General features: G+C 46.6%; 4 protein-coding genes across 4 annotated transcripts; 1 reads left to right on the top strand and 3 right to left on the bottom strand.

The window, feature by feature from the left end:
• Nucleotides 1-282: 282 nt before the first annotated feature.
• V865_001804 (uncharacterized protein) lies at nt 283-2,031 on the bottom strand (the record flags this gene model as incomplete). Its single annotated transcript, XM_066225618.1, has 5 exons — nt 283-405; nt 484-690; nt 756-863; nt 929-1,179; nt 1,251-2,031. 5 exons carry the CDS (start codon nt 2,029-2,031, stop codon nt 283-285), a joined length of 1,470 nt encoding a protein of 489 aa, XP_066081715.1.
• An 875-nt stretch (nt 2,032-2,906) lies between these two features.
• On the bottom strand, nt 2,907-4,854 carry V865_001805 (uncharacterized protein; the record flags this gene model as incomplete). Its single annotated transcript, XM_066225619.1, has 7 exons — nt 2,907-3,440; nt 3,504-3,566; nt 3,637-3,873; nt 3,954-4,137; nt 4,250-4,346; nt 4,405-4,577; nt 4,637-4,854. 7 exons carry the CDS (start codon nt 4,852-4,854, stop codon nt 2,907-2,909), a joined length of 1,506 nt encoding a protein of 501 aa, XP_066081716.1.
• A 1,934-nt stretch (nt 4,855-6,788) lies between these two features.
• V865_001806 (uncharacterized protein) lies at nt 6,789-8,399 on the top strand (the record flags this gene model as incomplete). The annotated part of the gene is made up of 6 exons (XM_066225620.1): nt 6,789-7,108; nt 7,168-7,269; nt 7,323-7,427; nt 7,484-7,660; nt 7,719-8,000; nt 8,066-8,399. 6 exons carry the CDS (start codon nt 6,789-6,791, stop codon nt 8,397-8,399), a joined length of 1,320 nt encoding a protein of 439 aa, XP_066081717.1.
• Nucleotides 8,400-8,549: 150 nt separating this feature from the next.
• V865_001807 (uncharacterized protein) lies at nt 8,550-12,625 on the bottom strand (the record flags this gene model as incomplete). The annotated part of the gene is made up of 6 exons (XM_066225621.1): nt 8,550-8,950; nt 9,060-9,696; nt 9,758-10,405; nt 10,460-11,254; nt 11,314-12,126; nt 12,188-12,625. 6 exons carry the CDS (start codon nt 12,623-12,625, stop codon nt 8,550-8,552), a joined length of 3,732 nt encoding a protein of 1,243 aa, XP_066081718.1.
• Between the last annotated feature and the right edge of the window lie 27 nt (nt 12,626-12,652).

The raw sequence follows: 12,652 nt of genomic DNA on the forward strand, positions 1-12,652 counted from the left end.
CATATCTCACTCGAATGTCTATGCCTCTATCGAAACCCGGTCAGGCAGTCATGTCGTCCTATAATGTCCGCTCAAACCCATGCCTATCAAAGGCACTTATAAATAGCAAAGCAAGGCGTGTGAATACAAAAACAGTAAAATAATTATGATTGTCCCAGCTTGAACGTCCAACGCACTCATCTAAAATGGATAGGTATAAAGCAAGAGTACAGGTATCCATGGAGAAGGGTATGAGGAAAACAGAAAGAGAGGGCAAGTCCATGGTAATGCTTTGAGGTATTCTCAAACACCAGCTTCGGTTCTGGCTTTCCACATCTTAGCTGCGAATGCCTGAGCTTCGGGTGAGTGCATATTGGGATCATCGGGATAGACGACCCAGCCGTATGTACCCATAGGATCGACCGCCTGAATTCACGATATGATCTCAGCATTATCAATTATACATCCTTGTCAGGTAGAAAAGATCGGAGTAATGGAACTTACATGGGTTACCCATCCATCTTTATCGATCTTAGCTACCACCGCGTCGAAAGCTCTTTCAGCTAACTTGGTCAATTGGTCGTTAATCTTGTCGGGACAGATCTTCAGGTATCGATAATAGGCGGCTACGACCAGAGCTGTACCGGCTGTATCGCCTACTGCGAGGGTTTGATTATCTTGACGCATGTAATTCGGTATAAGATATTGGTTCTATGTTAATCAACATGGCATAAGTTCTCCCAACAGCTTTCTAGTGAGGCAGGCTGGATACTTACGTCCAGCTCGTTGAACAATCCTTCGAAGACGCTCGCTAAAGTACTTTCTGCCTCGGTCATTTGTTGGGTAAAAGTGGAAGCGAATGGGGAAGCTTTCACGGAGTAAAGCTGATCCCACAAAGATCAGTAATCATCCTGACTGTGGTAGTTTGATCGGTGAGAGAACAACTCACATTTCTTATACCGCCATAAACACCCCATCCGTTACCAGTCGCCCACAATCGAGCGTCCCAATCGTGTATATGTCGATATATGTTCACAGTAGTATCCAACAAAGCCGTCGTCTCGCCGTCCCACTGTTCTAAACCATACTTCAGATATTCTTCACTTGACAGAGACAACCCTAAGTAAGATAGTGAAGGGGGGATCATATACATCATATCTGCCCATAATTCAAAACTAGCTTCTCTTTGGGATATCGTGTCTTTTTATTGGAATACGTTGGACAGGTCAATTAGCATCAGTGCACAGTACGCTAAGGAGATTGAAACTCACTGTTTGTAGGAGCCTTAGGTCCACTAAATAGATAATCCAGCTGATTGCCCAAAGCCCACGAATAATCTTCAGCAGATTTCCCCCCTAAGCCCAACTTGACCAGATGATTTTTCGAGAATTGAGATAGGATCCATATGGCCGGTACGAGAGATACCGGATCTCCCAATGCTCCATCTCCATTGATCAGCGCTTGAGAAATATGAGGCACGGGCGATGTCGAGTTGAACAAGTAGTCTTGTAAATTACTTGACGATTTGGTAGTCCCATTCGAGGAAGATGAGGGTGATCCCGTCCAGTTATAAGCTATTAAAGAGTTTTTGGCTATTTTCAATACGTTCCAAGGTATTTCACCGAATTCTAATTTTTCGCATTTCCCACCTCCAAATCCATATTCATCATCCCATTCGAAAGGCGTTAACGATGGATTGTAAACTTCCAAGAGCGTTTCGGTGAAACATCCCAATTCCCATGAATGGGTGGTAATGGAATTTGCATTTTTCAGAATCTTAGGTAATAATTTGGTCAATTTCTTGTATTTGTTCGAATTGATATTGAAGTTCCGTCGTGGGTATTCAAAATGGAGTGAATTGTCCGGTGTATAGGCTACTTGAGCTTCTGAAGCGGCTCTGGGGGTTGGTTGCTGAAGAGACTTAGCAAGATTCCGGTGTCGTTTGTTGACATTTACGTGATTATGGTCTCCGTGGATGCCTGCTGCTGAAGTGAGGACTGAGAGCAGGGATAGAATATTAAAGAATGTGATGAAAGCGAATGTGGTTGTCATAGTGTATGACATGAAACTGTGGTAAAATCAATAAACCAAGGCTAGAAACAAAGCTGCACAAAAGATCAATGAGATGGAATATGTTCATGAACAGTTTCAATATTGTGTCAGTCCGAGAGTCATGATGGGGATGGCACGAGTCAGTCATGTCAGAATTCACGCATCTCTACTGTCATGTTTGCTTGGCGTACGCATAAATACAAGTGCCTTTCATCATTGTTTGATCGATCCTTTCAGACAAATATCAATTGTTAGGGACACACCTTTGTGTTGTGTTCAATGACTTGGTCCCTTGGCAGGGTCTCATACATCCGCTTGGGACATCCTCCTTTCACTTGGCTCGGTCAATTGCGGACTGTACTGGCAATGTTAATGTTTCGAAACATGATCAGAAGTCTTGATTCCATCAACGCCCCTAAGATTACCTCTTCTTTCTGCTCTACATTTTAGCGCGAGCACAGATACTGAGGTACAGCATTTATCACGAGATGCGCCCCGAACCGGAATGAGACGCGTTAGTTTCGAAGATTGATTTGGTAAGGTTTTCTTGGCCGTTACTATATCTCACTAGAAGTTCGAATGATTGTCATTTCATGCATAAATATCAACAAGACAAGCAATAACATAACATATCCAATCCTATATTGTCATGGTATGACACATCTCGGTAATTCGTTCGTTACCAGTATATAAGCAGATTCAATCCGGATCCAGCGGATTGAATATTGTACCTTTTTGTTAGTGTGCTTGTACGCCTGCTTACGTGCATCCATTACATATATATATAGAGCCCATATACAATTTTCCTTTGCGTGGTAAATAACCCAGTACTATAAGATATAACCTAGTGTAATAAGCCAGAAGGGAGAAAAGCCTTAGAGCTGGTATCGGAAGCCAGCTTCAATTTGTACAGCCGATGGACCGTGTTTTCCGGTATCTTCACCTCTTTCAAGTTTAGCATTTTGTCTCTTGAGGTAAAGATGGGTGCTTGCTGCGGCAATGATCAACAGCACTGAGGCTGCGAGGTCTACACCGAAAGCGGCGGTGTATTTGGGAGCGTTGAAGTACAAGTAAGAAGTCCAGATGTTGGGAGTGTTACACAACGCGTTGATTACCGCGTAGACGATGGCTCTCTTGACGGCTGGTCCAGTCATCGACGAAGAGATCCAAGATAAGATGACGATAGAGGCGGAGTAGAAAGATGGTGGAAGGATACACATGGCGAAATATCTTGCAGCTGTGTTAGTGGTGGCTACTGCGATGACGTTACCAATGACGGTGAAAATAAAGGGAACGATGATGTGAAGAGTTCGTTCGTTCTTCTTGTCAGAATGCCAACCGTTGACGATGACTGCAATGCAACAAAGCACGTATGGAGGACAGGTGATGGCAAGGGTGATCGTTCGGTTCTATTTGAGCAGGTGAGTCAGCCACGCACCAACAGTCAATAACAGTGTATACAGGGTACTCACGAAACCAAGGGTGTTGACCACGACGGGGAAGAAGTTTGTGACACTGGCAGCAATGTAATTTGCCTGGATAGAATAGCCCATATCTGTCAGTAAAGATTGAAAAAAAGTAAATGCAGGTGGCACTTTGACTGACCTGGAGACAAGCACACAAGAGCCAAGTTTTTGGGTCGGTGACGGCCATCTTGAAAGCTGCTCCGACTGAGACTTCATCGGTAGCATCCTTAGATCCTCTATCAAGTTCCAATCGGTATTGAAGTTGGTCTTTCTCTTCAGGAGTTAACCATCGAACAGTGTGAGGTTTGTTAGGAATGAAGGTGGCAAAAATGGCGGCGAGACCAACAGTCAAAACACCTTCGATGATGAACAACCACTACAACGACAAGCATATACACATCAATATAATTCAAGGTCACAAAGGCCGCAGAATTCTGAGCATGACATGGTACTCACTCTCCAGCCCTCCAAACCGTGTGAGCCATCAAGCTCCAAGATCGCGAGCGCAAAGAGACCACCAAAAGCGTTACCGATCTGCGAACCACTGTACAAGATTGCGGTTCTCAAGGCCATGGATCGCTTGGTGTAAAAGGTGGAGACAAGGTAGACGGCACCAGGGAAGAAAGCCGCTTCAGCAAATCTAGAGGATTATCAGCATGTGAAGAGTTCAAGCGAAGGACTGCAGATGACCTGAAGATACAGGGAGACAATGGAAGACGAAGAATTCTGAAAAATCTGAAACAGCGACTCACCCTAAGAAAGTTCGGCAGACAGCGAGACCAGCGAAAGAGTGGACAGCACCAGTACAAGCGGAGATGACGCCCCAGACTCCACACATGATACAGATATCTGGGGATTGACGTATGTTAGCCACAAACTTGGTGGTTGACAAAGGCGAAGGACTTACAGATACCGGGGTAAGCGATTTTTGAAGCAAGCATATTTGAGGGAACTTGAAGAGAGACATAACCGGCGAAGAGGACTGATACAGCAGTGTTGTAGTCGGTAGTAGTCAAGCCCAAGTCTTTTTGAATACCCGCTATCTTAGCTGAAGAAATGTTTTGTCTATCGAGATAGTTCCTGGTGCAATAGGTGGCAAAATCAGCGATAATTCTCATACTGGTCATGGTATCACTTACAGGATATAGAGAGCTACCAAAGTCGGCATCAATAAGATATCGATCTTTCTCGTAGCCGCTTTGTCGATCTTGGCTATTTCCTCCTCACTTAATCCTCTAAGGGATTCTGGAACTTGGACAGCAAGATGTCTATCGACGTTATCTCCAAGATAAGGTTGATCAACATCCTCTGTGTGTTTCTCAGCCTCCTTGTAGGTATCATCGTGTAGTGAAGACATGGCGTATTTGTATTTGTATCTTGCTATTCGTGGTTGATGGGTGACTTGTACAGAGGGGCGATCTCGATTATCTCGAAAAGAGTATCCTTTATATAGGTCGATCAGAAGGTACTGGGGCAAGTTTGGGGCCGGCTAACTAAAATGTGGTTCCTCTGGGGCCTGACGGGGTTGACAACATGGATTCTCGTAAGATTCCAAAATTTCACAGCGGTAAGTCTCGCTTCGTGTGGACCAAGACAAAGTATACCCGCGAAAAGCCGCTTATATACCTGATGGTACCGATGATATCCTCTCTCTTTGTGTATGGAAAAACGCCTTCATCATCAGGATACAGATGCCCAAGCTTGGCGAGAGAGGAGAAGTTATCAGGAACAATCCGAAATAAGGAATTCTTAGGTAAGCTTGCTGCTCATTCCGAAAAGCCGATGTGATCGGCGCGTCGAAAGATCGTGCATTTTCCGTCCCGCCGCAATATGCGTTGACCACCTTCATCTGAGAAGCATTGAGTGATGTGGACCGCAGAGATCTAAGTAACTGAACAATTTTGGGGTTGCTGACGTCGTGGGTACTTCTTCTCCATCGTTTCGCGTCAAGACACCGACGGGTGAGATGGTCTCAAACAAGATGAAGCCGACGCAATCCTACTACATCAGGGACTGCGGGCTCAGTCTCGAAACTTGCTCCTGAACATATTACGTGAGAAGCGGTAAGTACCGGACTGAGCCTCAATCATCTTGGATATCGCGTAAGGAGTACGGCTTCGTGGTGCCACTACAGTACAGAGGAATCAGTGATGCCTACCACGACATGTCGCAATCAGCATGAGCAGCATTCACATTGAGGGATATGGGAGAAGCACATGCTTGGGATGGTACGATCAGGACAACGGACACTTACAGCATCTTGTCCGTATGATACTGTCTGGTATCTAAGTATTTGACCGTGAGTGAGCGTGATTGACTGAATCACCGATCAATTCTAACTAGCTTGGGTCTTGTGAAAACATTGAGCATGACTTATGTGAAGTCTCGGTAAGGACAGCATATGTATTGCGAAGGAAAGCAATTCTGGCTGGACCTCGAATGCATATATATATAATATATAACGTGCAGCCAAGCAGGTGGGTCGTGTGAGGTGGATAGAGTGGGGGCCGGCTAACGGATATAGCAAAGTGTACAAATTGCCAACTGTATATATATGAACATCAGCTGCTGAAGCGGAGTTGCGAGAGAATCCATATGTTTGGGGTGGATCTCTAGCTCAACTCGCGCCAGAGAACACCCATTGTCAGTCGTTCACGTAGGGCAACTCGACAGAGGGCGAAGAAGGGTTCTGTGTATCAGGTTATCTCCGTCTCAGTGCAATCCTTGCAATAATCCCGCTTCGATCTCCACACGGGCTTGCATCGATGTTCTTGTATCTTGTTATTTGGTTCCAAAAGTAACTACACGCATGCATTTTTCTGCATGATGTACATACCTCAAGTGGAACGCTGCCTTCCATTGATTCACTCTACAATTCGAAATTGATGATTGCCCGTATGCAGTCCAGCCTGCAAGCCTGAAGGTGTACCTGATTCGATCGTCAAAAACGAAAGTCCATCAGTCTCATCGTCGCACAATTTCAGGAGCTTCATAAACGTGGACATAGCCACACCTATAAATCGTAGCTTGTATGCACCAGCCCGGGCTATTAGGCTTGCGGACGATTAGTATGAAAGACTGTTGTACCGCTAAATGCCGGTGACGTAACTTACCTTGGACCGCTCGGAGCCGGCCCGATGGGGACTGAGCCAAAGTCGGATCTTGAAATGTCTCTTAAGTCGCTGTTTCTGGATCCATCACTATGCTTGATGTATTTACATCTTAATACTCAGTTCTCAGAGCAAAATTCACACCAAGAACTATCCAGAGCTTCTAGAATTACTGAACAACATGTCCGCAAGTCAATCCCAACCTCTCGGTACTTCCACGGCCGCTACCGACATCTCCACTCAACAAGCTACCTACCTCCCCCCTTCCGAGCTCGCTGCGAAGTACAACAAGGGTATCCACAGACCCATAACTGTCCAGCCGCATGCTAGCGCCTCGCAGCCTGGATCCACAAAGATCAAGAGTATCGAAAACTTTTACGTCAGACCCAGATGGTTGTTCGTGCGTGTTGAGACCGAAGGTGGTGTGGTCGGTTGGGGTGAGGGTACTCTTGAAGGTCACACTGAAGCCGTACAAGGAAGTTTGAAGGATATCACCCGACGGTGAGAGTCTTGTGCTAGGTATGATTGGTATCACAACTGGAAGGCTGATGTACCATCAGATTGGTCGGCTGGGACGCGATGAACATCGAGGAGATCTATTCTTACCTCTACCGACATCGATTCTACAGGGGTGGTGAGGTGCTTATGTCCGCTATGTCAGGGTAAGTTCGTCTCCTAAAGGATGCGATTGATGTATGCTGATCTCTGTATTCAGTGTTGATATCGCTCTTTGGGATATCAAGGGTAAAGTCTTAGGTGTACCAGTCTGGGAGTTGCTCGGTGGAAAGATCCGAGAAAGATGTGATGTCTACGGTTGGGTGTAAGTCACCATTCCCCTCTAGACATGGCACGAATGTTGATTGGACTCCCTCGTAGTGGTGGAGATCGACCCTCTGACGTACTCGAACAAGCCAAAGTCAGGAAGGCGCAGGGCTTCACCAGAGTGAAGATGAACGCTACTGAATCCATCGGATGGCTCGACTCGCCTCACGCTCTTGACGAAACTGTCAAGCGATTAGCAGAAGTCAAATCCATCGGTATCGATGCTGGTCTGTAAGTGACCTGCAGAGTTTCCATACTGTAACCATCGCTGACTTCCCTGGATCTTTAGCGATTTCCACGGTCGAGTCCACAAGGGAATGGCCAAACAGCTTGCTGCCGCTCTTGAACCCCACCGACCATTATTCATTGAAGAACCCTTACTTCCAGGTTACGTTAACGAGTTGAAAGACTTATATAACAAGACCACCATCCCTATCGCTCTCGGTGAGCGATTGTTCACTCGATTGGACTGTCGACCGTATTTCGAAGCTGGATGTATCGATATCATCCAACCTGATATCGCTCATGCTGGTGGTATCTCCGAAACCAAGAAGATTGCTATCATGGCTGAGTGAGTTTTTCTGTCAGTCAATCTGTACACCGTTCGTCCTTCTTACTCGGTCTCATGTGATACAGAGCATACGATATCGGTGTTGCACCTCACTGTCCTTTGGGTCCTCTCGCTTTTGCTGCCTCGCTCCACGTTGGATTCTCAACACCTAACTTCGTTGTTTGTGAGATGTCATGGAAGATGCACTACAACACTGGCGGTTTCGATCTTTTCACATATATGACCAACCCTGAAGTCTTCAAGGTTGAGGGTGGTTCCGTCGGTCTGTTGACGACACCAGGTCTCGGTATCGAGCTGAACGAAGAGCTCATCAGAAAGGAAGCTGCTGAAGCTGAGAAATTGGAACCTTGGATTAACCCCTTGTTCAGAGGTGATGATGGTATGATCAGAGAGTGGTAAGAACATTTTGAATTTGGAGTGGAGGTTCATCGTATAAATGCCTATCTAGGGTCTATGCATCTATTTAGACTACATTGCTTTGAATTACAACAATTTGAGTGGTGAATCGTATGCGTGTGTATATCTAGCTATGCAAATCAGTCAATGAATTTAGGTTCGAGCTGGCTGGTTTGAATCTGCCTCTTGCTTGATGCTGAGCGCTTTGGCCTGCTTGGAAGAGGTCGATATAGAATCATCTTGCGCGAGCTCTTCGGATTTGGGAAGTAAAGCATCGGGAGGAGAGTTGTGCTCCATCCGCTTCAGCCCAAATGTGGTGCGTTGACGTTGCTCCCTCAGCTTGGCGCGGACATGCAACCGGAGTCCAGATCGACTATCGGGCGAATAGACCTGACGTAGCCAGTCTTCGATGATTAGTTTGATCATTCTGCTTTCTTTTGCAGCTCGTTTGAGAATCAAGGCTGTATATCGCCGAAATAATTGAGCGGACACTTCCGGAGCGAGAAGTTGGTTATTTTGGTCACGGTCCAAGCCATAGAACGGTGAGAGGGGTACTAGTGAGTCAGTCTCCAATAAGGTTTTGGATGCAAGCTGCAATACCAATAAAGTCAGTGAGAGGGTCACATGTTATGATGATCCAAATCCAACAACTCAAATACTCACGAGAATAGCATCTTCTTCTTCCCAACGCCCTATAAGACTCTTGAGTTAAGAAATCCATATTCGTGCGATAGTCTGAGCTGACGAGCTCCTCCGAGTCAGGCTCGAGTATTTCGTATAATTCTGAATCGTCAATAGAGACGTCGGTCAAAGGAGGTGGAAGTTTCAATGTATCTATACTAATCGTTGTTTGTCGCATGCCCGGGTTCGCCGTTTCTCCTTCGGCCATCAACAGATCGCTCTTCCTAAAGCCGTCAGAGGACGCCGTGAATTCCGACTCGTCATCTTGTCTCGGCTCTGGCGGCGATAAGGTATATGACTCATTGTCGTTGTTGCCAGTCGCAAGAGCTGACATCTCCGAAGTCCTGACATCGAAGTCGATTGATTGGCGATTCTGTGCCTCGAGGATCACGTCTTGCAGCGTAGGCCAGGCTTCCGGGGCCCAAAGCCGTTCAAACCAACTCATGAGCTCTTGTCGAGACCCATGCTCTGCACTTTGGTCGAGAAGTAACGCCACGTATCTGCGCATACGTTGAGCCATGTTGCGCTGTGATGGTAAGGACTTAGAGGGGTCAAAAAGGCAGTAATGGAATGCTAAATACGACAAAGTCTTGTTGCTTATCAAACGACATGTTGCGACCTATATAAAAGCTCAGCTATGTCATTGAGCACTTGTAGTTGACAATGAAAGAGCGACTCACCATGATCGCCGGCTCTGATTCAGTATACTTTTTCAGACTGTCCTTGATATGTTCAAACACCCTATCGTGCCAGACTTTACGAGCTTCATCCATTTCTTCGTCCGATTGGGCGAAGAACTCTACATCAACGGTGACATGCTCATTCCTGTACAAGGTCGGTAATTTGTCTGGATCGAATCGGATACCTGCGGTTGCCCAGTGACGATTGAGGGTGTCTGCAGAAGGGTACGTTGCAGGCTGGTCTGCACGGACGTCAAGGGAGGCTGATGGCTTAGTGCTAACTGTCAACCGCTTTGATTTCTTGTTCGTAGCTTCGAGCAATTTGGACGACGTTGTGCTGGCAAACGCAGATTCTTCTCCCTCGATCGTGACACCATGTCTCTGACGTTTTCCGCTCTGCTTGAAGGCGGTCGCGAGTTTCTTAATGTGAGGCCATGCCGTCGGAGATGTAAGAGCAGACAACCACTTTTGTGAGTCAGGGCCGTCGACGTTCTGCCTTAACCGACCGATCAAACCAAAGAAGATCTCCGAGTAGTCAAGCTGCTGATCCCCTCCGGATATACGTCCGTTTGTCACGAGAGGTTCCAAATTGTAATGTTTCGCCAGATACGAAGTCACAGCCAAGTCGGTATGATGTTTAAGGACATACTGAAACACTCAGATGGATTCAGTCAAGGCTCTCTTTCTCTTTCTGTCACTCACCTTCAAGGTCGCTTCGTGTTGACATTGCAGGCGTATGATATTAGACATGTTCGTTTGAAACCAGCAACGCCCCGCTTTTACCGATTCTTCGTATGAACCATGTTTCCCCTTGAACTCATTGTAGATCTTGCCGCGTAATGCATCAGGCAGAGGAAGCAGCTCGGAAAGATTGACTTGGATGATTGGCGCTGCCCATTCCTTTGGTGGTGTTACTAGGCGCCACGATCTTGGCGCGAGATTTGTTCCCTGTGGTGCGTTAGATATGGTGGGGTTGATTGCAGCTTCCATATTGAGGCTTTCAGACGGGATGAGAACAGCCTGTTGTGAGGTAGCTGGCTGCTCAAGATGTCGATCAACAGTGGGCGTTTGCGATAAAAATACCGACTTTTCCACACGATGCAGTCGCTGTTCCAGATCAGACAAAATATCCATGATCTTTTCAGTTTCTGCTCTCTCAGGCGATACAGATGATGGAGGCGAGCTGATCGGTTTTGATGCAGAAGCTTGGGAAGGTTGACAAGTTTGAGGTCTGACGCCGAGCGTTGTAGATTCGGATAAAACGGAACCATCAATTGTAGGGAAAACCTCCTTAGAAAAGACTTTTCTCATCCAGGAGAGAAGCGGTTGATCTTCATTCTTCCCTTTTTTATCTTTGATCAGCATTGCAAAATATCGAGCGAATTGCCTAGCCGTTTCAGTCTGAGAACGACGGGTTTCATCATTTTGAATAGAGAATCCGTAGTGGTGACCGATATGTGACAGTGTCTGACTCGATACCAAAAGACCAGTGATTTTCTGTGTGAAGCACGCCAGTATGATCAGCTCCCACTCACGACCAAAGGTGAAATACTTACCCCCAAGCTCTCCTTCGAGTGATTGTGCACAGAAAGCGCCTGACGAAGAAATTTGTACAACTGTAACAAGCCTTTCTGCTGATACGTATTCGAGTCTTTGTCAGAAAGGTTGCGCAACAACGCCTCCGATTTGACGCTAATAGGCAGAAGTGATGGCAAGGCATGAGGGTTCATCGGGAGTCGGGACGGCTTCCAGCCATCTAAGGGGATAGTTTCGCTGGGTCCGGAGTCTACATGTGCACTCTCGGCGAGATCGTTCGCTGTCGCAAAACTCGGTATATCCAAAGGGGAAAGTACATTTTCTTGGGACAACCTTCTTCGTCGGAGTAGAGTAGATAGCGTAACCGGCGGTTTCTTAGTTGGCTTTTCCGTCTGAGAAGAGCTGGCCGGCCATACCAGACCTAAAATCCGAGAAAAGATGGACTTTCTAGTTGTCGTGGACACTGCCGTATTTCCTTCCAAAGGTCTGATTCCACCACGTACTTGATCAAGAGCCCATATATCTCCTTTTGCTGCAATTGCGTAGGCTCCAGTTCTTCCATGTTTTGCTTCTGCTTGGACCATGTACTCCTCCAGTCCACTCCATCGATCCATATCCAGCACCTGAGCGGCCCAGCGAAGGGGCTCTCTTTCGTTTCCGTGCTTCCATGCATCTAGGTACGCCGCTCCTAACAAAGCTTCCAACGCAGATCCCAACGTCTTCTCACTGAATATCGGAGGTTCCAGGCCATTGCCTCTAAGCTTCTTCGGGAGATCATAAGCTTCAGCTATCCTTGAAAATGTTCTATTCGTCGTAAGTTTCTCCTTCCCATTCTATGAACAAAACTCGTCATTTGATGTATTCTCGCTATACATCGTATAGACATAGACTTACAGCAAGAGTTGTATTCGTAGAGCAGGAATTCCACAACGATTTGATAGCTGCAATCTCAAACAAGCGATCTCCTAGCAGAGCGAGTTTTAGAAACTCTACACCAGACTGATCGAAAGCTGCAGCTGCAAGATGTCTATCCTGGATCCAAGGAAGAGGGGGAAGGTTTTCGGTGAGGAAAGTGAACTCAGCAGGTGAGCCCGTGACAGTACCGGCTACTGCGGCTTTTCGTACAGCCTTCCGAGCTTTATGCTCTGCTTTTTTTTTCGATTGAGTCTTGCTCGATTTGAACGCCCGTGCCTCAAGGCGAGGACGGTGATTGGAGACCGATATTCGCACGGTTGCTAGCGCCAGATTCTGGCGTCCGAGCCTGTAGCTTCTCCCAGATGAGTCGACCGGAACAGTCAGCCTGGGACTGAAGAGGGCATTCGTACGGAGCATTCTGCGTTATGGATATGTGATTACCAT

The sequence above is a fragment of the Kwoniella europaea genome, chromosome 1 (assembly GCF_036810445.1).
Source record: "Kwoniella europaea PYCC6329 chromosome 1, complete sequence".
In the NCBI taxonomy this organism is placed as follows: domain Eukaryota; kingdom Fungi; phylum Basidiomycota; class Tremellomycetes; order Tremellales; family Cryptococcaceae; genus Kwoniella; species Kwoniella europaea.